The sequence below is a fragment of the Gossypium arboreum genome, chromosome 11 (assembly GCF_025698485.1).
Source record: "Gossypium arboreum isolate Shixiya-1 chromosome 11, ASM2569848v2, whole genome shotgun sequence".
In the NCBI taxonomy this organism is placed as follows: Eukaryota; Viridiplantae; Streptophyta; class Magnoliopsida; order Malvales; family Malvaceae; genus Gossypium; species Gossypium arboreum.
Genome location: NC_069080.1, coordinates 2,129,173 through 2,153,253, shown reverse-complemented (window position 1 = coordinate 2,153,253; position 24,081 = coordinate 2,129,173). Strand labels below are relative to the sequence as shown.

General features: G+C 32.9%; 4 protein-coding genes and 1 non-coding gene across 5 annotated transcripts; 2 read left to right on the top strand and 3 right to left on the bottom strand.

Annotated features, from left to right (window-relative positions):
- Window positions 1–2,798: 2,798 nt before the first annotated feature.
- LOC108450584 (uncharacterized) lies at window positions 2,799–4,262 on the bottom strand. The gene has a single exon (XM_017748267.2). The coding sequence runs from the start codon at window positions 4,118–4,120 to the stop codon at window positions 3,053–3,055; it is 1,068 nt and encodes a 355-aa protein (XP_017603756.1). The 5' UTR covers window positions 4,121–4,262; the 3' UTR covers window positions 2,799–3,052.
- Window positions 4,263–5,745: 1,483 nt separating this feature from the next.
- Window positions 5,746–5,818, bottom strand: TRNAA-CGC (transfer RNA alanine (anticodon CGC)). The gene has a single exon. It is a non-coding gene; the product is annotated as a tRNA-Ala (tRNA).
- Window positions 5,819–6,655: 837 nt separating this feature from the next.
- Window positions 6,656–9,837, bottom strand: LOC108453350 (uncharacterized). The gene is made up of 7 exons (XM_017751402.2): window positions 9,608–9,837; window positions 9,364–9,430; window positions 9,215–9,276; window positions 9,042–9,131; window positions 8,797–8,936; window positions 7,292–7,346; window positions 6,656–7,177 (listed from the first exon to the last, which is right to left on the bottom strand). The coding sequence occupies exons 2-7, from the start codon at window positions 9,428–9,430 to the stop codon at window positions 7,001–7,003; spliced, it is 591 nt and encodes a 196-aa protein (XP_017606891.1). The 5' UTR covers window positions 9,608–9,837; the 3' UTR covers window positions 6,656–7,000.
- Window positions 9,838–11,919: 2,082 nt separating this feature from the next.
- On the top strand, window positions 11,920–15,361 carry LOC108451758 (mitochondrial inner membrane protein OXA1-like). Its single transcript, XM_053022355.1, has 6 exons — window positions 11,920–12,055; window positions 12,152–12,395; window positions 12,853–13,149; window positions 14,395–14,626; window positions 14,745–14,799; window positions 14,901–15,361. The coding sequence occupies exons 1-6, from the start codon at window positions 11,920–11,922 to the stop codon at window positions 15,173–15,175; spliced, it is 1,239 nt and encodes a 412-aa protein (XP_052878315.1). The 3' UTR covers window positions 15,176–15,361.
- A 1,619-nt stretch (window positions 15,362–16,980) lies between these two features.
- Window positions 16,981–23,793, top strand: LOC108450137 (long chain acyl-CoA synthetase 4-like). The gene is made up of 19 exons (XM_017747626.2): window positions 16,981–17,309; window positions 17,946–18,009; window positions 18,121–18,210; window positions 18,291–18,347; window positions 18,459–18,507; window positions 18,726–18,802; window positions 19,053–19,092; window positions 19,194–19,288; window positions 19,755–19,922; window positions 20,076–20,186; window positions 20,266–20,353; window positions 20,744–20,810; window positions 21,209–21,284; window positions 21,404–21,521; window positions 21,638–21,883; window positions 21,972–22,111; window positions 22,335–22,517; window positions 22,641–22,760; window positions 23,497–23,793. The coding sequence occupies exons 1-19, from the start codon at window positions 17,155–17,157 to the stop codon at window positions 23,542–23,544; spliced, it is 1,992 nt and encodes a 663-aa protein (XP_017603115.1). The 5' UTR covers window positions 16,981–17,154; the 3' UTR covers window positions 23,545–23,793.
- The last annotated feature ends 288 nt before the right edge of the window (window positions 23,794–24,081 follow it).

Here is a 24,081-nt window from a genome sequence, read left to right as displayed (position 1 = left end):
ATTTTCATATATTTTATTATTAAAAATTATATTTGTACGTCAACATAATATATATGTAGTTATTAATAAGTAATTAAATTGACAGATTTAAGATCTCTTGAGTCTAAGTTCAATTATTGGTGTTGATTTTTATATATTATTCTATATTTTTTTCCTCCACTCACGATATAATTGTCAAATTATATAATATTATTAGGTTTTAAATTAAAATTTAATTATTTGTTTTCTAATAGAATGCTACTAATGGAGTGTATGTGCTTCTTTTCCTATTTTGGAATTGGGTTCAATTAAATAACCATATCGATAATTTAATTAATTAAATTATTTTTAACTGATTTTATTTAATTTGATCGAGAAAATAATTGATTTCATCTCATTTTAATACTCTTTTGATTTTATGGTACTAATTGAATCACGGATTTGATTAACCATGTATTTATTGTTTAAGCTAATTAATTAAAGATTATCTTCTTATTAATTGAAAATATTTATTCCACATAAATGTCAGTAAAAAACCGGTTAACATACCGGAAATAATTTAAAAAGGGAAGGACGAATGAATGGGAAATGGGCCGACAAGATAATTAAAGTTCCAGAAATACCCTTGCGGCTGTCCACCTATGATTAGGGCATTGATGAAAGTGGGCTAACGTAAGGGCAACAATATTATATTGCTATATAAAGAAAGAAAGAAGGAATAAAGAGATGTATGGGGGGGATACCTTAAAAATCACTAAAGAACGAAGCACTTGCGTTGGAATCCAATGTGAAAGGCAATAATAATATAGTTTTAAAAAAGGTTTTGGGTTTATATATATTTTTAAAGTAAAATGGAAAAATTTTAAATTTAATTTAATAATTATTAAGTTAAATTTTAATTTAATAATTATTTAATTAAAATTTTGATTATTCGACTCATTATATTATAATTTTAAATTTAATTATTGATATAAATTTGAGTGAGAGAAATAATAAATGAGCATAATCGATCTTCAATTTTCGATTCAGCTCAAATTTATATTAAGTTTCAAATTTGAATTAAGTTCGAGGTCAAACTATTCGGATTCATATTTAACTATACCTTATATATTTTTGTGTGTAGCCTAAATCGGCAATGTATATTTTAGTGTATCGTTATGCATTAATTAATATTTTAAAATGATTTTATATATCATATATACATATGTATTTTAATAACATGCATATAAATATATTAAAATATTGATAAAATTTTAAATTTGTTAATTTCAATTACTTAATTATATTATATTATATTATTTTTAAAAGTAAGTATATAAAATAAGAATTAAGATGAAAAAATGTTAGAAAAATTGGTGTACAACATTTTAATTTTATAGCAAACAACATGAAACAGTGGGTCTCGATATAAGTTGATATGAACACTAATGAAACTTAAACTATTTGATATTGATTTAAGATTGAAACAATGCATATCAAGCAATCTTGAAACAATAATGACAATGATGATTATAATCTCCTGAATTATACATGTTTTGACTTATTGTTTGACTAGGTTAAGGGTTTCCCTTTCTTTGGATCAAAGGCAAAATAAATAAATAAGTAAATATATATCTTTATTTTTTTTTAATGATAAAACATCATGTGATTAACAAAAGCAATGTCATTTAAACCCCACAATATTGGTGTAACATAATTGAGCTTACCTGTTACCACTAAAATCAGGTCAAATCCCACGTTATTGCCTTCTCATTGGCCTTTATTTATTTATTGGCTCCTAATTTAGTGCTTCAAATTAGGTAAAGGAGGAATCCGACTTAGATCCATTTATACCCAATCACAAGATACTTACTTTTGTTATTGCAATGTTTTAGTTTAGCCATAAAGATAATGACATTTTTTTCTTTTATCATTTTAATCCTTTATTTTTAAATTTTAGTTAAATTATTTTATTTTGAACATAAAATTTTATAAAACTATTAAAATTTTAATGGTATTTGTATGCTAGCATGCATTATAATTTAATGGCCAATTTAGCATTGCTCTTTAAAATCATTTTAAAATAAAAACATTACTAATTTTGATATAAAAAATGTTTTGCAAAAGCATAAGCAAAAATTTTAGCTTTTGCTCAAATGTACTTTTTAACCCAAAAACGATTTTGATTAGTAATATGTTTTAAATTTTAAATTTGTTTGTGAAATATACATGGAGTCTTTTGTTAGTGTCATTAAAAATACAATGATTTGATTAACATTTTCATCTAAAAACAATTTAACAAAATTTCAAGGGTTGAAGGACAAAATTATATAATAAAAAAACACTAATGGAAAATTTTTAATGTTTGATGAAAATATAGTAACAATGTCTTGTGTTAGACATAAAAACTACATATTTAAATGGATTTTCCTATGATTCTATTTTTGGGTACTCTCTTTTAACATTTTTTTCCATAATTCATTATTTGGCCTCTAATATATTTTTAGTACGCCTCTGTTATATATTTTTAGTCCCTTTTAAACAGGCGTTAAAACAATTTATTATAGACAATCACAAAGTACCACTAATCAACAATTAATCAAAGTGAAAACTGTTTTAATATTATAATATTTTTATTTAAATTTAATATTTTATTTTAAATAAACTTAATTATTACAAGACATTTTTTTATTGGCTAAAGCATGCCATATGGTGCTTTTTATTGGTCAAAGTTGTTTAACAATTTTTCTTTACAATCGTTAGAAAATAGACAAAAAAATTAATTACAAAAGTGAAAATGAATGAAAAATAGAATATAGGAAAACCCATTAAAATGTATATTTTATGTATAACACAAGGAATTATTATTATAGTATATTTTGTTGTATATTGAAATAATTACATAAGTAGAAATATTGTAATTTGCAAAGTAAATACCACTAAAACACAAAACTTACATTGTCAAGGACATCATAATTAAAAAACTATTGAGCCCAATGGGCCTAACTATCCATTGTTACCAATTGGACTAACACCAAGAGACCCATATTTTTATTTTAGGCCACAAGAGAAAAGAATACAAATTGCAAAAGCACTAAAGACAAGTTGGACAATGGATTAACCCATTTTCATTACATTTCCCACAAATTTCCTTCTTATCCCCACTCGCCACAACTTTACGGCTCCCTCCGCATTCCAAACACGGCACGAACCGTACTCCGCCGCAGCCTCCGCAAGCCAGCCGCCCTACTCCCCTTTCCATTCGTGCCATACTCAGCATCTTCCCCAGTTTCCCCGTCTCATTCAGTTCACTCACCTCCTCAGCACCACCGAGGTACCGTCCTTTAGCGAATACCCTCGGCACACTCGCTTCGTCACCTAACAAGTTCCTTAACTCGTTAAGGAACTCACCATGCAACGACACGTCCCTTTCGTCGAACACCACGCGTTGGACTTCGAATATTCCTCGCACCTTGTTGCAATCCTCGAACGTACGCCGGACACCCCTCAACGACGTCGTGTAAATAACCACCGTGTCAATCCCTCCCGGCGGACATGTCTCCGGGAACTCACTTAATGGGTCTCGTTTGGCCATTATCTTATCGTAATTTGCCATCCTTCCTTCTTTTAACCTCTCTTCCCTGTCTTTTACTATGAATATATTCTCTTTTAACTTCGACCCTACCGGCGGAACTGAAACTTGTGGCGACTCCGGGTTTTTTACCTCTGTCGGCTTCGTTTTTATTTCTTTTACCGGTGACTCGGTTTTTTCAACCGGTTTTGAAGATAACTTCGCATCTAACTCTTCTAAAGTATGAAAACTTAAGTTCTTACGAGGCTGGAGCTGAGTAACTTGTTTTGGTGGTTTTTGAGGCGAATTTGGAGCTTGGGGTTTCTTGTTCTCGTTGTTAATGGTGGGTTTAAGATCTTCAAGCGCTTTGCTAACTTCATCCCATGAGTGAGGAGCAGTTTCAAAGGCGTTGAGTTTCTCGAGAATCGCAGCAGGAACATGTGTGGGCTTCTCTTGGTTCTCCGACGGGGTTTGGTCCACCTTAACCCACGGTTCATCTATGGCGTTGATGTCGAATACCGCAAAGCTTGACGGCGGCGGACGGTAGCAATCCACGGTAGCGACGCTGCTTTTGGAAGAAGTGCAGCCCATTTTTTGTATTCTAAAAAATAGAAATTTGGGTGATATTTTCGTGACAGTATGGAGATTTGTGTGTGAATATATTTATGGAGGGGAAGTGAAGTAGAGAGAATTTGTGTGGTAATGCATGAAATGGAAGGGTTTTTTATCTTTTAGGCGCGTTACATCTAAATGTTATTGTTCTAAGCCTTGAGATGATTGTGTGGTCTATGATTTAGCCACGTGTATGTTTGAATGACAGACACGTCTATTGAAGATATCTTGAGAAAGACTTTGCCTATTGTTTTATCCGATGTGGGAACATCAGTACCCATCGTGCCTGAAATTAGAGGTGTACGTTATTCGGTGTTTAAATTACGTGTACTTTCAAATTTCATTGTACTATTTTCAAAAGAAAAATTTTCATATAAATTTCCAAAAATAAAAAATAAAACCTGATAAAAATATTTAAAATAGGTAATATAATTTTAATTGAAATGGTATATTGAAAAATAAAATTATATAATATATTAAATTTAATTTGTTAAGTAATTAATCTAATGGTAAAAGTATGTTCCATGTTTAATGAGAATATAAATTCTAACGTTAAACAAGAAAAACACAATCACGAGCCTCGAAGTAAAACTAAGAATAAGAAAAAGAATACAGATGTTCTCCAACTGCAGAAAAAATAAACACTTTAAGCCTTGCATGAGAAGATGGGAAAGGCTCCAACCACATTTCTGAACTCTTGGGTGGTAGGCTGGAAACCGGCCCTGTCGAATGTGTTAGAGGTTCCCGTTGATAACTGTCAAAGCCTGATGGTTTCCCACTACCAGCCACCAGGGAGAATAGAGCAGCTCAGTATATAGCAGTGGGTGGGGCAAATAGAGATGATAAGAACATTAATACATGCATTCTTTCACAAGCATTTCACATACATACTTTGTTCGACAAATATGTCAACAGTATCGGCATTGATTAAACGATCCTACATCGTTTCCAAGGGGCTATATCTGCCCTGGCATTCCAAAATGGAAAAGGCGACATGAACGAAGCTGTCATGCCAATGATGCCATTGATACCGAGGTTAGCTTGGGGCTCATAATTACACAAAGAGGGCTTCACGATCAGTCCCCAAACCATGCTCTCCCATGGTCTGTGACTCCATCTTCCTCACAGCTTTCTCGACGTTCGGCATATTCTTCTTGAAGGCATTGTTACATTCAACACTTCATCTTCCTCACAGCTTCGGCTTAGCATTGTTACAGCAAGCGAATTGATAGCACAAGAAGATGTTAAAACTGCGAATCAAGTTCAACCATGCAACACTTCAAACTAGAATATTCTATGATCAAGCACAGGACACACAGAGATTGTTTCAACTGCCAAAATGATTAGTATATTTGCTTTGGAATACCGGCCAGTAGATTGTTTCAAATGGGGTGGGAGAGGTTAAGTTGCAGTTTGTGAGAAGCTATTTGTCGAAGCTTGTTCTCGGTCATCACATTCAAGTCGGCTTCTTCCAATAGTTGTTGATTCATCATCGTTTTCTCTATCGTCTCTCTGGTTTCTCCGTCCATTTTCTCTGCGCTTTGCCTCTGAGTGATTATTAGATGTAAAAATTAGAGAAGAAAGTTCCTCGCAAAAGAAAAAATTGGAGGTGCGGGGAATCGAACCCCGTGCCTCTCGCATGCGAAGCGAGCGCTCTACCATATGAGCTACACCCCCATGGCGATATAATTTGCTTAAACATTATACAAATTTGTATTACATTATTTGATATCTGGACCAGATAGGAACTCCCATGGAAACTAGTTTATAGTTTTGTTTCACAGGGAGGCAGAGACAAGACGAGAACAGGGCGGCAATTGGCGGCATTAAGGGTAGTTGAAGGAGCAGGGGGTGTAGGTGTACTTTTAGCCCTTTCAGTTTTTGGTATGGGCCTTTTGGCCTTTTGGGATTGTTTAGTGTTAGCTAAATGAGCCTCTGTGAACAACCTATAAGCCCACAACACGAATCAGCCTTAAATCACTATTCACTACTCCAAACAATATCGTGGAATAAAAGTTTTTATGAGTGAAGTCGGATTAAGTTTGAAATTATGGTTTTATTATTGTACATAATTACTTAAAACACATCTCGAATGAAAATATATTCTACATTTTAATTAAATTTATTCATATTTGTAAATAATTAATTTAATAATGTTTAAATAAACTCATATTATATTTTTTAGTTTTTTTAAGAATATATATTATTTTTAATATCTAATAATTATATATATGCATTTCTTTTATTATCATTATATTCTTTTTTTAGTGAATTTATAAATATAAATATAAATAACTTTAAAACATATTTTTAATATTTACTTTAGTATCATGATTTAAATATTAATAAAGGTATTTATGTATTTTTAAAATAAATACTAAGTTTAAAAACATAGCTATTAGCATAAATGATAGATGAAAGCCCAATACATATTTGACTTTATATTTTTATCAAAATACTTTCAGATTTTGCATAACCCAACCCTTGTTCAAAGCCTGCTATTGAAATAAAAACTTCCGGAATATCGACTATATTTTGAACTGAAAATGACCGGTATTACCGAACCTTTGCGCACTACAAGCTCAATAATATCGGTTAAAAATTTAACAGAACTAACAAAATGAACAACCCTATTTGTATCAATTCTCAAGGGGTACAGTCCACGAGCAAATAGAAAACTAAGGAAAATCACTATACAACTGAACTGTCACTTTCTCACGTAAAATGTTCGCATAAGCGAGTTTATTTTCATGGCGAAAGTAAGAAAAACAAGCATCTATCATGCCCAAAAAAGACGAGATAGAAGAAGCTGAACAGCTTGTCCAGCAGCAGAGGGGAATACTACGTCTCACAACACCATCAGTTGCCAAATCGGCCTCTTCTCCATGGCATTCTTTGTCGACTGCTGCCGTTACGTTGTGCAGGACCATTCATTCGCTCTTTTTTCATATTGGCAAACAACGAATCCAGTGTATGAGGCCTTTGCTTTGTAACTACATTCCCTTCTTGTTGCCGTTGCGGCTGGTGCTGGCGTGGCTACAAAGATAAAAATTGCCAATTGACATCAATACAGAATTACTTGTGTAACATGCGATTCATTCAAATGCTTTAAATCATGAAAATGTGACTTCCATTGAGATAGAAGAATACCTTTGCTGCAAAACCTCCATTCTTAGCCCTCCTCTGAACAGGTGGTACAACAGTCCTACACCAAGAAAATGAAAACCATGAATGGATATCTGAAACAGTAAAAAACAATAAGAGAGCAGGTCCAACAAGAGAAAAGCTTTCACCCAACAAGTCCAGCAACCAGAATCAATACGGTGAAACTTGAGGAGCTTTTCATCAGAGGAAGAATGCAATTATTTCCAACAAGCAATAAAATAAGACAAATCAAACCATCTGCTTGCAAGTACTCATCAAATTTCCGGTAAGCTCAATCTGGGAATGCTGCGCTACCACTAAAAACACAGAAAACCCTCCAATGCAATAGCAGAACTGGGGGAAGTCACAAGGGTTGATTTCCCAGAATGTCAGACAATCAGCAAACTTCCGTTTGAGTAACCTCCAAACCCCAACTTGTGAAGAAAATCAACACTCGCAAATGCCATGAAAGGTTGCATAATAGATGTCAATTTACATCCGAATTAACTAGATAAAAACAACCAAGTCCCTTTCAAAATTCCTCCCAATCCGATATTATTCCTGCTTCACTTCTAGCTAGAAAATTTCAAGATGGCACCAGTGGCAGCAAACTGTTATCTTTGCCAACAAGCATGCATTTCAAGTCATGTATTACTGTGACTATCAATCCAAGGTTCTCAAACATAGCTAAAACCCAGTCACAAAATAGGCAATTAAGTGGCATCCTAGAAATGATAGAAATGATTGGAAGAATGAAGAATCAATGCTAGACTCGGAAAAAATGGCTCATTCGGTTAAACCATAGCCTCTGACAGGTTAAAACTAGTTGTGAAAATTGATGGATAAGCAACCTCCAAATAACTAAAGTTGTTAGTCAAAGAATCTTAAGTGGCCAAAGCTAATTGATGAAGAAAATCAAAATCAGGGCAATGACCAAGCAGATGGAGCTACAGCACACATAAGCATGTAAGCAGACTACCCAATTGACATTTCAAAAAGTTTGTCCAATCACATAACAACGTCATTCCTCGGAATGCATGCATACAGCTCTTGTGCGGTTGCAATTATCAAATTAGTAATGTTACTTCTCTAGATCCACCCGCTTCAAACATGATAAACACATTTAACACTTGCTACTCCATGCTTCAATATCCATCCCATATGGCAGAAAACCAATTCCACGATCAGCACCACTTAACCTGATTAACGAGCATTGCACATCAAGGAAATAAAGAACTAAAAGCATACTATTTTGGGTAGCGTGCACAAAAACCCTAAACTTTCAAGATAACACCAAGTTAGGCCACTTCTCCGCAAGAAAAGTAATAAAAAATATAGGGAGTTCCACATAACATGCAACTTGAATTAAGTTAACCAGGACCACTTTCCAGAGGTCATCAATATTGTAGAAGATCCATTATTTACCTGCAATGATTCAATGAAAAAAATCAGCTATTAGAATCATAGCTTCTAGCATAGAGCATCAATATGAGCTATTAAAATCCATTTACCTAGGTTTGTTCAAATTAGCCACCCTGACGCCATTTACATTCTTAATTCGAACTGGGGCAACTGCAGCCCTGCGTGCAGCCTCAGCTGCCAAAGGGAATTGATTCCCCGGGATGTTTGATCTTCTTTGAGCTAGAACTCCCTGATTATCATACACAGAGTAGAAAGCAAATATACATGGTTAAAGGCAATGTCTGCAACAAGAATGTACTGCGAATTTTTTATCAACAGCAGTAAAAATCCACACCTGTCTGACAGAGGACCGCGAATCCATATACTGTCGAACCTTCAAAGCCTTTGCTTTAGCAGCATTACTAAAAGGTTTCGGACCTTTATTCTGATGGTAAAAAATAGAAAATATTAGAATATCACCTCAATATTAGAAACAATATTTTTTCCCTTGAGGAAGAAATTTCTTACCAGTACCCTTCGCTGCTTCTTGGTTTTATTTGAACTAGTTTTTGACATTTTAATGATATCATCTAAATCCAAAGAAAAAAACAAAAAATTAGAAATCCGTTTCTCGTCAAAAGAACAACTTAACAATGCGCAAACAGCTAATAGCTCACCCAATGTCATGTCCATCTTCTTTTCTGCCAGAGCGATTGCTTCACTTGTAAGCGGTTTAGCTGCCATCTGACATATTTTAAAATTTAAAAAAAAAAATCAGTTCCACCGTAAGAGATAGGAAAAATAGGGTCAACAAATAAAGTAATTCTTAAATCAAAACTAATTCACAGTACAGATATCGATTTGCAGATTATATAAGACGGATTCGAGAAAAGGGATAAAAGATTTGAAATCGAAACTAACCGATTCCGATGATTTGATGAATTTTGATGAGAAAAGCGCAAATAATTAAAGATTTGGGTGAAGATGTGGCTAGGGTTAGGGTTTTCAATGTTGTTTCTTCGGACAAGGGAAATAAAAGGGGGAAAAATATATTGCAAAATTGCGATGATTTGGTTGCCAAGGCTGCGAACAACAAAACGATTAAACCTTCCTGGGCGAACAGAAACTGATACTTATATAAGACCGTGGGAAAGGCGGATTTTAACTTTCTATCAATTGTACAATAATTAGATTTCAAGTCCGTCTTTAATTAGGGATCATAATTATTACGTCACAGAAGTTTTGTGGGTAATTACTAAATTAGGGAATATTCCGCGTACAGCTCAGCATTAGATGGTGTTAGTTATTTAACAAATACGATCTGCCACGTCGGATTAATTGATATCTTCGTTATTTTATTTCTAATGTCCTTAATTAGTCCATAAATTTAAAATCTTAAAGTTTTAATAACATATCAATTAGGTACGTATTCAGTAAATTTGTCGAAACGGTGATTAGTTTGCCTGGTTAGATAAATTCGATTCAACTTGATTCGGCTTTGGATAATGTTTTTTTATATGTTAGGCTAATCAAATTCATTACAAATTCAAATTAAATAATAAAATATATATATTAAAATTTTTATTTTAATTATAATATATATAATATCAAATAAATATCTTATTATTTTTAATAGTAAAATAGGCTTGTTGGATAGGTTAGATTAACCTAACCATAGGCTTAAGCATGAAAAACATTTTGAAACTGACCCACAAACAACTCTAGTTAGCGGCCTTAGCCTCTTAGTTAAATGGATAATTTATTTTTTAAGTTCCTATCCAAAATTAAAAGATCCAATCTAGGTGCTTTTTTTTTTTTAACTTTTAATTAAATGGAACATTTTATTATTCTAGCTCTTTTGAATAATTAATAATTTGAATTAGGTCCTTTTAATAAAAAATGTTTAACTTTGGCCTCCTCGAATTTTATAATCTTATTTCTATTTACCTAAACAAATTTTTAGCTTTATCCTTGATACCAATCAAGATTTTTCACCGGTTTAATATCATTTTGAGTGTTAAATTTTAATTAAGATCTAATATGAAACATATTTAACATATATGGATCAAAGTTTAATTGCATGTATATTTATGTTAGAAAAACATAATACCACTAAAAGTCATGATGATTGTTTTGTTTAACAAGTTATATTCAAGTTATTCATGTAAAAGATATAAATGAGCTTAACATATGATATATATATTTTAAATATATTTCATATCAAATATGAACTAACATTTGATGTCTAAATTGGTGGTTAAACTTAAGAAAGAATCTAAGTGATAAGAGAATGATATTTTAAGAGTTTAAGTAAAACAACTAAAGTAACTAACTATATTAAAATATGCCCTATGTTATTGTATATTTTAAATTTAAAATTTAGTTTATGTATTTTTATTTTTAAAAATTAGTTTCTCTATTTTTTAGATTTAAAAATTAAGTCAAGCTATTAACATTGTTAAAATTATATTGTTAAATTAAGGTTCACTACAATGTCATTGTTTTTTGTTAAATGGCCCTTAAGTGAGTAAAATTTTTATTTCAAAATATCACATCAAAAGATTTAACAAAAAAAAGTGAGATCAGTTAGATCTGAATTTTGAAATTTGAAAAAATAGAGGCTAAATTTTTTGAAACAAAAATATAAAGGCTAAATTCTAAATTTGTAAACAGTTCAAGGACTTATGGCAGATTTTAACCTAAAATAAAGTACGGTTAAAATGGGTTGAAATGTTGGTTCTACAACAACAATTCCAAAGATGTTAAAAGGCCGGCAGATTTCCCATTATCTATTGGGCAAAGTTCCTTTGTAAGAAAACAAATCCATTAGCCTTTACGATCGTCAATGGTGGCCCAATCTTTATACAGCGAAAGGAGGGACATACCACCCAAAAGGTACGCGGGAGGAAGAACAAAAAGCCTGGGAATTAAACCTTGTTCTGTTCGATGAGCGGCTTCTTCGTCTAAGCACCTGAGGAAACCTTTTCTATTCTCAACACAAGATTTAACATGGTGACCATTTGATTCTTACTTTCATTTAATATTTTTCACTGTTTGAAATTCCCAGATTTTGCTTCATAAATCTTACTCTATTGCCATTTCTAAGTGATTGTTTGTGTTGATCGGTAAATAACTGAATCTCGATGCGTTTATCTTGCTTTTCTTATGTTTTAATTTTGATCATTTTGACTTTATTCTCATTTCGTTGGAGGGATTTTTAGTTATTCGAATCAATGGCGTTTAGGCGTAGTCTTTGCAATAGAGTAACCATAATGGCTAGACGATATCAACCATCGTTTGCTTACGTTCTCCATGAAGATGACCGTAAAAATCAACCTTCGAATGAGTTCCAATCTCATAAAAAACCTGGTGATTTTGTTCAACAAAGATATTTTGGAACTGGGTTTAATAATTCATCCTCAGGCTTTGGTGTGCTGTTCCAAGATAGAAAATGCTCCCAATAAGCTTTTCTTCCTAGCCCCGGCATGTCCTTTTATCGGCATATGTCGACTACGGGTATTGATAAGCCAGATAAGTTTGAGCTCATCGGTGATGTTGTGGATGTTCTTAAGGATACTGCTGTTGAAGCAGTGGCTTCGCAAGCTCCTGCCGTGAATGAGGTTGCCGTTGCTGGTGCTGACTGTTGGTTACCTGTTGCTAGCTTGCAGTATGTTATTGATGCTGTTCATTCTTTTACCGGCTTGAACTGGTAAGTTGCTGCCTTCTCTTATTTTATATTGTCTCAATTGTGCAAATGTATGAAGAATGGATGGTGTGTCCGACGGTAGTGATTTCAGCAAAGAATATTGTATAGGAAACTAATGCAAAATTGATAAATCTGAATCTGGCTTCAAAACCGATGTTTCAATCTAAATATAAGCTATAATTCAAATGTTGACAGAAACACAACATAAACTATCAAGGGTGTAAATATAATGATTCCTGTTCATGCAACATTGGTTAAAACTTGCATGCATGATGCATATAACTTTAACTAGAGTTAATCTTTAAGTTTCTAGTCAAAACAATTCATCATTGATTTCTTATATGTGGTTGAATTCAATTTATTGTTGCAAATTGCGGCACGATGACAAATAAATCCTGATGCAAACCCGTATCTTATGCAATATGTACTATTCTTCTCGGTGGTGTATTATTTGTTTCAGGTGGGCCTCGATAGCAGTGACAACACTTTTGATTCGAGGAGCAACTCTTCCGCTTCTGATAAATGAACTTAAAGCTACTACGAAAATGACTGTGTGTAATTTTACTTGTTTTTGTTTCATTTTTCTGCCCTCACTCTCCTTTTTCTCTGGTGTGCTCTTTCGTCTGTATCCATTGTCAATTTTATGTGTAGCACTCATGTCTATATGCAAGACACTGTTTTTATGTTTCCTTGTAATTTTTGAAGAATTAAGCATATCCTTTGTTTATGCTAATATGTATCCACAATTCAATAATCTGTAAAATACTGGATAATTTGATAATCCCATTTATATTCTAGTCTAGTAATGATATTACGAAAATTTTGATGGTGTGGAGTCTTTTCTTTCAACCTTGTTGTTAATAGTTCATTGAAAAGAAAGAACCGAGAGTCATCATCTTATTCTTCTAGTACCTTTTTGTCTAATAGTTCCAATACTTAATATGCCTCTGCTTGTCATGTACATTTTTGTTTTAAAAAAGGTTGAAGTGTGCCAAGCATGAAGTCAACAATTATCTGTTGACTAGTTTCCGGTTATGACGTCGACATGGACGAAGAAGAGGAACTTATGCATGTTTTCTTTTAGATATTCATACACCTTGTAAGCGACTTCAGTTTTGCAACTTACAGACTGCTCTCTTTTTCTCGTAGGTTGATTAACAAAAAAGAAACTATTTTAATTTGTGTTAATCCTGCAGGCAATGAAGCCACGCCTGGTGGAAATGTGGGAGTGGTTGGCAAGCAAGGTTTGGTGCCAGTTTCTTCTGTGTTCATGTTTTTTTTTTTGAACCACTTAATCTCTTCTTTTATCCACGTTTGTGCATACTGTTGGAGCAAGTTATGAATCCATGGATGTTTTTGTTTCTTTTATGATAGTAGGAATAAAAATTTAACAAATCTACCTATTTTTCTGTAGGATGTGAATTCCCTGTCGGTGGTTGAAGTTCAAAATGAAATTAAAAAGCTTTTCAAGGAGTAAGTAACTTTTCCATTTCGACTAGCAAATATGCCTGTTCAAAGTACTTTTTGTAATAAATTGCGTACCCTTTGGTTCCATGATTGAGACCCACTAGCATTTGTTAATTGGCTTTCTCTTAACTATCTGAAGAATCCTGGTTTGTAATTCCAATATAGTATTTTGTGACACCAATCTAATTTCCGGTTGATCAAGCATGTACTTGATATAGTTGTTCGATTAAATGTCTATTTAACTGTTTTTATGAGACAATTTCATCGTTCACAGATATGGCTCGACACCATTTACACCAATGATTGGGCTCTTTATTCGGTGCTCCATCTTTATCAGCTCTTACTTAGCTGTAAGACAAATGTTTTTGTATTATCCTTCTGTAAAGGATTACTGGGTTTTGTCTTAATTGAATGTAGTTTTTACTCCAGATTACAACAATGGCTAAGAAAATGCCATCATTTAAATGCGGTGGAGCATATTGGTTTACGGATCTCACTGCTCCAGATAGTTTATACGTCTTTCCAATTTTGACAGCACTGACATTTTTGATAACCGTAGGGGCAAGTGTACTTTTTTTCTCGATGATATTAAAATATGGAACAATGTTACAGTATACATTTTTCTATTTTTTAATCGGATTTACTTAATATGTCTGCAGTGTAACATGCAAGATGGTATGGAAGGGAAACCTGCTTCTGCAACTAAGAAAATTGTGTCTAGTGTCCTTGCTATTTTGACAGTTCCATTTACCATGAATTTCCCAAAGGTATTGTCAAAACAATATTAAGATTCTTCTTACTCAAATAGGTCATCTCGGCTTTATATAACGGTCTGTTCATATGTTTACATGTTGATGATAATTTTCATCTAAATTTATTCTACAGGCCATATTTTGTTATTGGATTACATCAAATTTGTTTTCCATCTCTTATGGACTAGGTGAGTCCTTGAGTTTCCTGTACCATGAGACAGGACTTGTTTTCTCTGGAGATTTTCGAGTATCTCTATATATCATTCACCTTAAACTTTATCCCTTGCAGTGCTTAAGGGTCCCGGGGTGAAGAAGGCTTTAGGCATTCCTAAAATACCTGATCAACCAGCGGCTACTGCACGACGAACTTCTATCAATCCGTATTCAGTTCTCAAAAAAACTCTCCAACAAGCAAGAACAGCAGCAGAAGAAGAATCTGCCTCAGTATCTGCTGCACCAACAAAATTATCGAACCGAAGCACACCTTCTTCTTCGGCTATCAATCAACGGATTAAACCTTTAGAGAAACAAGTAAAGGGAAAGAAGAATAACAAGAAGAGGTGACCCGGAAGTCGAAAATCACTCGTTATAAATCTTGTTAGGCTCCATTGTTTGGGGTCATCGGACATGAAGTACACATTGTTTAATGAATACATTGAATAAGTGCTGAAATTGAGGTACAGATAGTGTAATAAATACATGGATGGCCATTGAATGCAGGTGGATATACAACCAATACTTAAAAGGTCATTTTCTTCTCTGCCAAATCATCTTCCACTTGCATTATCCAAATCGAGATACCTAATTAATCAATTTAATGACTGTTCATTTGAGTTGGGACAGTTTGAGCAAGATAATTAAATTGGTCAAAATTATTTTTTTCTCGGGTAAAAAAAATAGTTTTTTTATGAACAATCCAATATATAAATTTAACTAGGTAAAAATATTCTTGATATTTTATTATTTTTAAATAATAATTAGGTTATTTGATTTTGATTCAAATGAGTTTATATAATATATGTATTAAAATTGCTCGAATTAGAACTTGAGTTAACTCAATCTATTATTAAAATGCCTCTGTCATGATGGGATGTTAAGTAAATTGGTTTTTCTTTAATAATGATACTTAACAAAACTTAATGTCAGCTATTTGAGGCACTTAAAAAGCTTGTGTAAATTCTTTCCTCTCCTTATCTTAGAACAAAACGATAAAGTAGGACCGTCGTAAAAGAATTAATGGAGCTTAACGGAAGAGTTATTACTTCGTAACAAAACGATAAGACAAAAACGTAAAATTTCAAGCATAAGTGACTAAAATTTAATTTGAGACAAACAAAAATGACTCTTTTATAGTTTACCTATAAATTTTTTTTAAATTGTACACATAATAATTTTTAATTTACTAATATTCTCACTTAATAAATTCTTAAAAAGCTCATTTATTTTATATTTGATATATAAAAAAACAGTTATCAAATTTAATCTTACTAACTAAACACAAATGTTTTGTGGGAAAAATAATAATAATAAACATAAATGTTTTATCGATTCATCAAGTGACTAATATTGTTTTTATTAAATTTTATTATAAAATATAAAAATATTAATAAAATATAAAAATATTAATATACTAAACTTTTTCTTTAAAAAAAAAACCAGCATTTGGGTTGGACCTGGGGCTGTCTATACTGAGTTTCTGGTAAAATTCCAAAATTTCAGGTTGTCGTCTTGACATTTTTCATGAAAAAGAACATAGTTTAAAAATGGAAAAATCCATGAATTAATTCTTAAAACCATTTTACTAATTTTAAATATTTTAAAATTATTTCTATGTTAATATCTATTTATATAATTTTAATTAAATATATGAATAATTATTTGGTAGGGAAAATTTTTATTCGACAATATTTCTTGTTTATTTATTATTTATTTTTTATTTTAATTATAACTTAAAGCTACATGACAAAATTTAAACCTCACTGAATTATCTTTCTACTATTAGACTCTCGTGTTTAGTCTAATGGTTAAGAATTATTCACTCATAAGATTTATCAAGAATTTTAAAATTAAATTGTTGGTAAAACCACTTAAACCATCGATTTAATTAAAAATGATATATAAAAATATTAAATCTAGTTGAACCATCTAATTTAACCAGTTTTTGTTCGCTTTAATTCTTGGGTCAATTAATTTAAAATCAATTTATTCTTAATTAAATCAATCCAACCAATCTATTTATTTCAATCAATGTTAAAACGTATCTAAATTAGTTCCTTCAAGGGAACAAATGAGTAGACTTGGAGGGACCAAATAAATTTTCTAAATATATATTATTAATAAAATATTTTATAATAAACTTATTTTTAAAATGAAAGCCTTAACAAAATAAACAAAACCCGTCAATTTTCATCTTGCTGATTACCCAAGGCACCTATCTTTTCTTTTGGCATTATATATTTATACGTGATATGAACAATTAAAAAAGAGAGAATATATAAAAGAAAGTAGTTACGTGGTTTCAGATACTAACCATTGTGATCAAAATGGCTGAGGAGAAGAATTATGTAATAAAGGTAGAGGAAGGGAAGGCCGCCACCGATGAAAGACCGTCGATCGGCCCCGTTTATCGCAGTTGTTTTGCCGAGAATGGTTTCCCTGCTCCGATTCCTGGAATGGAGAGTTGTTGGGACATCTTCCGGTTAGAATTTAGCTTCTTTTTTTTGTCTCTTTCTTTTTTGTTTTAATAATCTTTTGCCTGGTTGATATTGCTAAGAAAATAAGGAAACTAGTTTACTGTTTATTTTTCCTTTGTTTGATTTCAGCTGGCTTTGGAAATTTGCTTATTTCGAATTTTCAGTGTTGTTATCTTTTTGAAATAATGTAGATCTTTTAATTTGTTTGGCTGTGCATTTAAATTTCACTCTCTGTTTGGCGATGGATGCAAGAAACATAACATTTTACGGATCATGAGATTTCATTATTTTTACCGAAATGCATAATGTTTGAAAATTTGGATTTAAAACACTCAGATGGATCAAGATAACGAGATTTCCAGGCTTCTAGTTGAATGATCGATGGCTTTCATTCAACTCATTGTAGAACTGCAAAACTAAAATTTATATTATGGATAGTATTAATTATTTCGATTTTGGTTGCTCGCTGTTTATGTGATGTGGAGATCATGACTTTCTGCTAATTTAGAACTTAGCTTATGATCCATGTATGATTGAACTTGTTAACTAACTAATACAGCTCGTATTTTTTATGCTACCAAAAAAAAAGTGATATTCTGGTACTTTTGTCACTATGATTCAAACTTCATCTCTCCTTGCAGAATGTCAGTTGAGATATATCCTAACCACCATATGCTCGGTCACCGGCAGATTGTGGATGGGAAAGTATGCTGTCAGCCATCCACTGCTGATTTGCTTTTTATTTAATTTTTTTTGGTTTTACTGCCGACCTTGGCTTTTAGTTCGTGTATCTAAATTTATAGGCTTCCACTGCAGGCTGGAAAATATGTGTGGCAAACTTACAAACAAGTTTACGACATTGTAATGAAAGTAGGAAATTCCATTCGGAGTTGTGGTGTTGAGGAGGTAATGCACTAAGTTTTTTGTTATTCTAAAAGTTTTATGTGTATTTTTACAAATTTCATGGTTTTTATTTTTGTTTACAGGGAGGAAAATGTGGTATATATGGTGCCAATTGCCCAGAGTGGATAATGACCATGGAGGTATTGTTATTCTGAAATGTCTTTGTCTGACTTAGTTTCTCCTGAGCACACTCTTCGCTAACTAAAAGCTTGTTGTCCAAAAAGTTTACTAATGCATCAACATTGATGCAGGCCTGCAATGCTCATGGACTCTCTTGTGTTCCTTTATATGACACTTTAGGTATTTCTTCTTGAGGACCTACAAAAGTACGCTTTATATTTTGTTAAATCAGTACTTTCTGCAAACAACAAGCTCATGTGTGTTATCTAAACTTCCTCTTTTTTGAACCTGTTTAGCATGTTATTTGTAACATCTTTAAAGTCTTTTAATGATGAGTTTATCTCAATGCCACTGCATACTGCTAATGATTGTTTGATCCTTTCTCATATATATTACAGGTGCTGGTGCTGTGGAGTTTATCATATGCCATGCAGAAGTTTCAATTGCTTTTGTAGAGGAAAAGAAGATTGCTGAAGTAAGCATAGTTTCATATATCTATATTCGGAACCCTAGGATTGTTATGGGATTTGGGAATAATGGGAGAAAATATTTTTTATTTCTCGGTATAGAATATAAATAAGATACCTGTTTACCGAATGAATTTCTAGTTCTTTACTTTCAGCATTTGCTTCTGTATATGCTTTTCTCAGTTTTCTTAGGTGCTTATCTCAGAATTTATAGGTACATGGTTTTTTCTCATGTAAGGTTTCTCTTTGCCCTTTCAGCTGTTTAAAACATTTCCAAACTCAACAAAATACTTGAGAAGTAAGTCATTTGTTTATTTACTTTTGGTGGAGGGGGTGGATGGGAAACTGTTATGAAATTGTGTTAGAAATAATTTATGTGCATATACATTTGCTATGCAGCAATTATTAGCTTTGGAAAGGTAACACCTGAGCAGAAGGCAGAAGCTGAGAAGCAGGGTTTGGCAATATTTACTTGGGAAGAGTTTTTGCAACTGGTAGGCTACTTTCTTTGTTATCTCCTCTTGAATCATCAGTAAATAATTTTACACTGCTGAGTTAAGTGTCTTTTTTAGTTATTGAGTTCAGATAAAGGCATCTATATAGCTGTAGAAGAAAAGCTTTCTGGCATTGCATTGCAAATCTCTGGCTCCTTGTAATTTTCTTGCGTGGTCCTGTTTCTTATGTCCTGGATTTCTGGAAATAATTTTCCATACATAACTTGTAGACTAGCAAAATTGATGAATACTTGATAATTTTAGCATCTTGATTTTATAAGTGAGTTGGCATTTTCTATGTATTCATTCTGGTTTACGATGCTGAAGGAATTTTCCAGTACTGTTATTGTAGATATTATTTGATAACCATGGCTCATGCATGTTGAATAAATGTTTAATTGGGTCATTATTTAACTCGTAGATTACCACTGATTCTGATATAAGTTCTGATGTCTGTTTCTTGCAGGGAGAAAATAAACAATATGATCTTCCTATAAAGAAGAAAACTGATATCTGCACTATAATGTATACTAGTGGAACAACTGGTGATCCCAAGGGAGTATTGATTTCAAATGAAAGTATCATTACCCTTTTAGCAGCGGTGGATTGTCTGCTAGGACGTGTAAATGAAGAGGTTATCTTTTCGTTTAATTTCCTGATTCCTAGACAAAAAGTTTCACCAGTCACTTTGATCTGTCTGTTCTTTTTTCCCACACTAAAATGAGTATGATTTTTCTCTTTTTTGCTTTTCCTCTCTAATTTGGTTGTTTCTTGTGCAATTTTACAGTTGACTATGAATGATGTTTATATTTCTTATCTTCCTCTTGCACATATCTTTGACCGGGTGATTGAGGAGTTATTTATTTCACACGGTGCCTCAATAGGATTCTGGCGTGGGGTGAGCCTGTATTTTTTATACTGTTTCAACTAGTAAGAGTTTATTCCAATTGGTAATTACTTATTTGTGACATCTTCAGGACGTGAAACTATTACTTGAAGATATTGGGGAGCTAAAGCCAAGTGTCTTCTGTGCTGTTCCTCGTGTGCTGGATAGAATCTATTCAGGTAAACTTTCTTATGTTCCCGATCAGAAATGGACTTCCAGCATTCTTTCTAAACATGTATAAAGATATTGAATAAGATTCTATAATCTGGTTAGGCAATTTCATTTTGGTTTGTTTATGAAGGTTAAAATAAACAAACTTGAACATGTACTTGAGAACTTGTCTTAATTGATTTATTTTTGAAACTCTCATAGTTAAATTCTTTCAAAAAAAATTTCTATGCCTCTTTTGCATAACTTTAGCAAACAAAATGAACTTTATTGATTCTCTTTAATTTTAAAGCGTGCACACACACACATGTATGCAACTTTCTTCTTTTTTTTCAAGCAGACTCATTCAATGCATTATCAATATCAGCTCTGAAACTCTCATAATTTTTGTATCTTGTTAGGTTTACAACAAAAGATTTCTGAGGGAGGCTTATTGAAAAAGACGTTGTTTAATGTGGCATATTCATTGTAAGTTACTTTTCAGTTCGCTTCTGTGAAGCAGTTCATGGTATCTGCTGGCCGCTAGTAAGTGATGGAAAGAGGGCTAAACAAGTAATTAGTTTCACCACCACAGACTCGCTGGAATTAAGAACAAAGAATATTTGCTTCTGTACAATATGGCCATCTTTTTTCGTAGTTAGACAAAACTAGATTTATCTCAATCCTTTTGGGCATTAAACTTTATCATGAGCTTTTGCATTAGTTGATATTCATTTGCAGTATGTCCTTTCATTTCTTGTTACTATGTTTAGCCAATTTTGATTAGTGTTTGTTCACTTCGGTTTTAATTATTTCTGTTGAATCCAGTTTATTTCCCATATTTCTGCATTGCTGTCTGGTTCTGACATCTATGATAACCTCTACAGCAAATTCTATAACATGAGGAATGGCTCCAAACATGCAGAGGCATCTCCATTTTCTGACAGAATTGTATTCAGTCAGGTGACGGAAGTCTTACTCATTAAAAAGAATACGTACAAGGCTCCTTACATATATTGGTTGAAAGCCAACAGAAATCCTGTCGACTACTTTGATCTCATTCATATTCATAATTTTGTCAGGTAAAAGAAAGATTGGGAGGGAATTTGAGGATTATTCTCTCTGGAGCAGCACCTCTTTCTTCTCACGTGGAAGAGTTCCTACGAGTAGTGGCATGTTGTCATGTGATGCAAGGATATGGTATACTGTCCTTGAAATTAGCCTCTTTACATCTGATAATTCCTTCTTCTTTATTGATTGTGTGCAGACTTGCTACAGCATAAACGCTTATCTATTTTATATTAATCCGAATGTAGGTTTGACAGAGACTTGTGCGGGAACTTTTGTCTCATTACCACATGAGTTGTCAATGCTTGGTACTGTGGGGCCTCCAGTACCAAATGTGGATGTACGCCTAGAATCTGTTCCTGAAATGGGATATGATGCCCTTGCAAGCACACCACGAGGTGAAATTTGTCTCAAGGGAACAACATTGTTCTCAGGGTACTTCAAACGTGAAGACCTCACCAAGGAGGTCATGATTGATGGGTGGTTTCACACAGGTTGCTGATACTTATCTCTTTTTAAGTTGAGGTTCTCCGTATCATTAGCTTATCTCCAATTTAAGGACCTTTCATCTTTGTGCATTAGGGGATATTGGTGAGTGGCAACCAAATGGAAGTATGAAAGTTATTGATCGAAAGAAGAACATCTTTAAGCTTTCACAAGGGGAATATGTTGCTGTTGAGAACCTGGAGAATGTTTATGGTTGTGTTTCTGATATTGAATCGGTATGCCTTTTTGCCCATGTCAATACATCAGTTTGCAATGTTTGCCGTTATTCCTATGTAAGAGTGTAGGCATAAACTGAACCAGTAACTAAATGTTGAAAAACTGGCATTGAACACAACGGCAGGCAATTGAACATTCTTTTTCGGATGTCAATCCTATGATTGTAGTCCTTCATTAGCTCTATGTTTCAACTCTTTTATATCACTTCTTTGTCAATTTCAGATATGGGTTTATGGGAACAGCTTTGAGTCCTACCTTGTTGCGGTTGTTAACCCAAATAAGCAAGCACTTGAACGCTGGGCTGCTGACAATGGTGTAAGTGGTGACTTTGAAACCATCTGTAAAGATCCAAAGGCCAAAGAGTACATACTTGGAGAGCTTACAAGGACTGGCAAAGAGAAACAGGTTTGTCATTTGATGGTTTCTCCGATTTCATGAAATATGATTTCACTACTGTTACAAGTAATTACAGTTCTTTATACTAGATAGGAAAGGAAAATCGGAAATTTAACTTATATCCTTACGCAGCTGAAAGGTTTTGAATTTATAAAAGCTGTCCATCTCGACCATGTACCGTTTGACATGGACCGCAACCTTCTCACCCCAACATTTAAGAAGAAAAGGCCTCAATTGCTCAAGTATTATCAGGTACCTTCATTTTTTGCTCGGGCTTCTTTTCTAGATTTGACGATATGAAAACATGACATAAACACAACGCATTTTGGTACATTTATTGTACTCATATTTAGGATCTTGACACATTATAATTTGTACTGAATTTATACTCTCACGGTTTACACGAAAAGAACACGAGCTAAGGGATGTAGACATGTAGACATGAATTAAACATTCATTTTTTGCTCGGGTTTCTTTTCTAGATTTGACGATATGAAAACATGACATAAACACAACGCATTTTGGTACATTTATCGCACTCATATTTAGGATCTTGACACAATAATTTGTATTGAATTTAAACTCTCACGGTTTACACGAAAAGTACATGAGCTAAGGGATGTATACACGAATTAAACATTCATTTTTTGCTCGGGTTTCTTTTCTAGATTTGACGATCTGAAAACATGACATAAACACAACACATTTAGTACATTTGTAGTACTCGTATTTAGGATTTTGACACATAATTATTTGTATTGAATTTATATTTACACGGTTTACATGAAAAGGACATGAGCTAAGGCATGTATACACGAATTAAACATCTCTAATGTGTGCGTGCACGCTTGTATGCTGTGCATACATGTACAAGCTGCGCTGCTCTGATCCTTCGATTTTCCTCAAGTATCTGACATTCACCGTCGAATTTGGGTAACATAATGCACAACTATGTGCCCGATTACTGATCAGAGTTCTTTGGATGCAGAGTGTGATCGACGACATGTACAACAGCATAAACAAGCCAAATGCTTGACCGAACGGGGATGCTAAAGCGGGTTGTTCTACGATTCGGATATATGGAGGAGTTACTCTTTCTGCTCTTTTCGTTTAGTTTGGACAGTAAAATACAAACTTCTTCGAAGATAGCATTTTTAGAGAAATGTTTTTATATCATTATTAAAATTTTTAAAATAAGTTAACAATAAGGGGGTAGTTTTATGAGGAGAATGTAACATTAGTAGTTGGTCAAAGTCTAAATTCTAAATTGGTTTCAATTTTAAAACTTCATAATTGAATTAAAAATATTAATATTATATCAATTAGATTTACTTGTTTCGAGTAAGAATTTAATAGCTAAGCTGATAATTAAATTAACAAAAGGATTTAATTGATATGATATATATACTTTGAGGATTTAATTATAAATATTTAAAAATTTAGGGTTTAATTTAAAATTTATATAATAACTTGTGTTAGTGATATTAACTCAAACAGAATAGTTCTTTTTTTAGGCTAAGTAATTATTTAGTTTTTGAATTATATTCATTTTCCTATTTTGGTTCATTTTTTT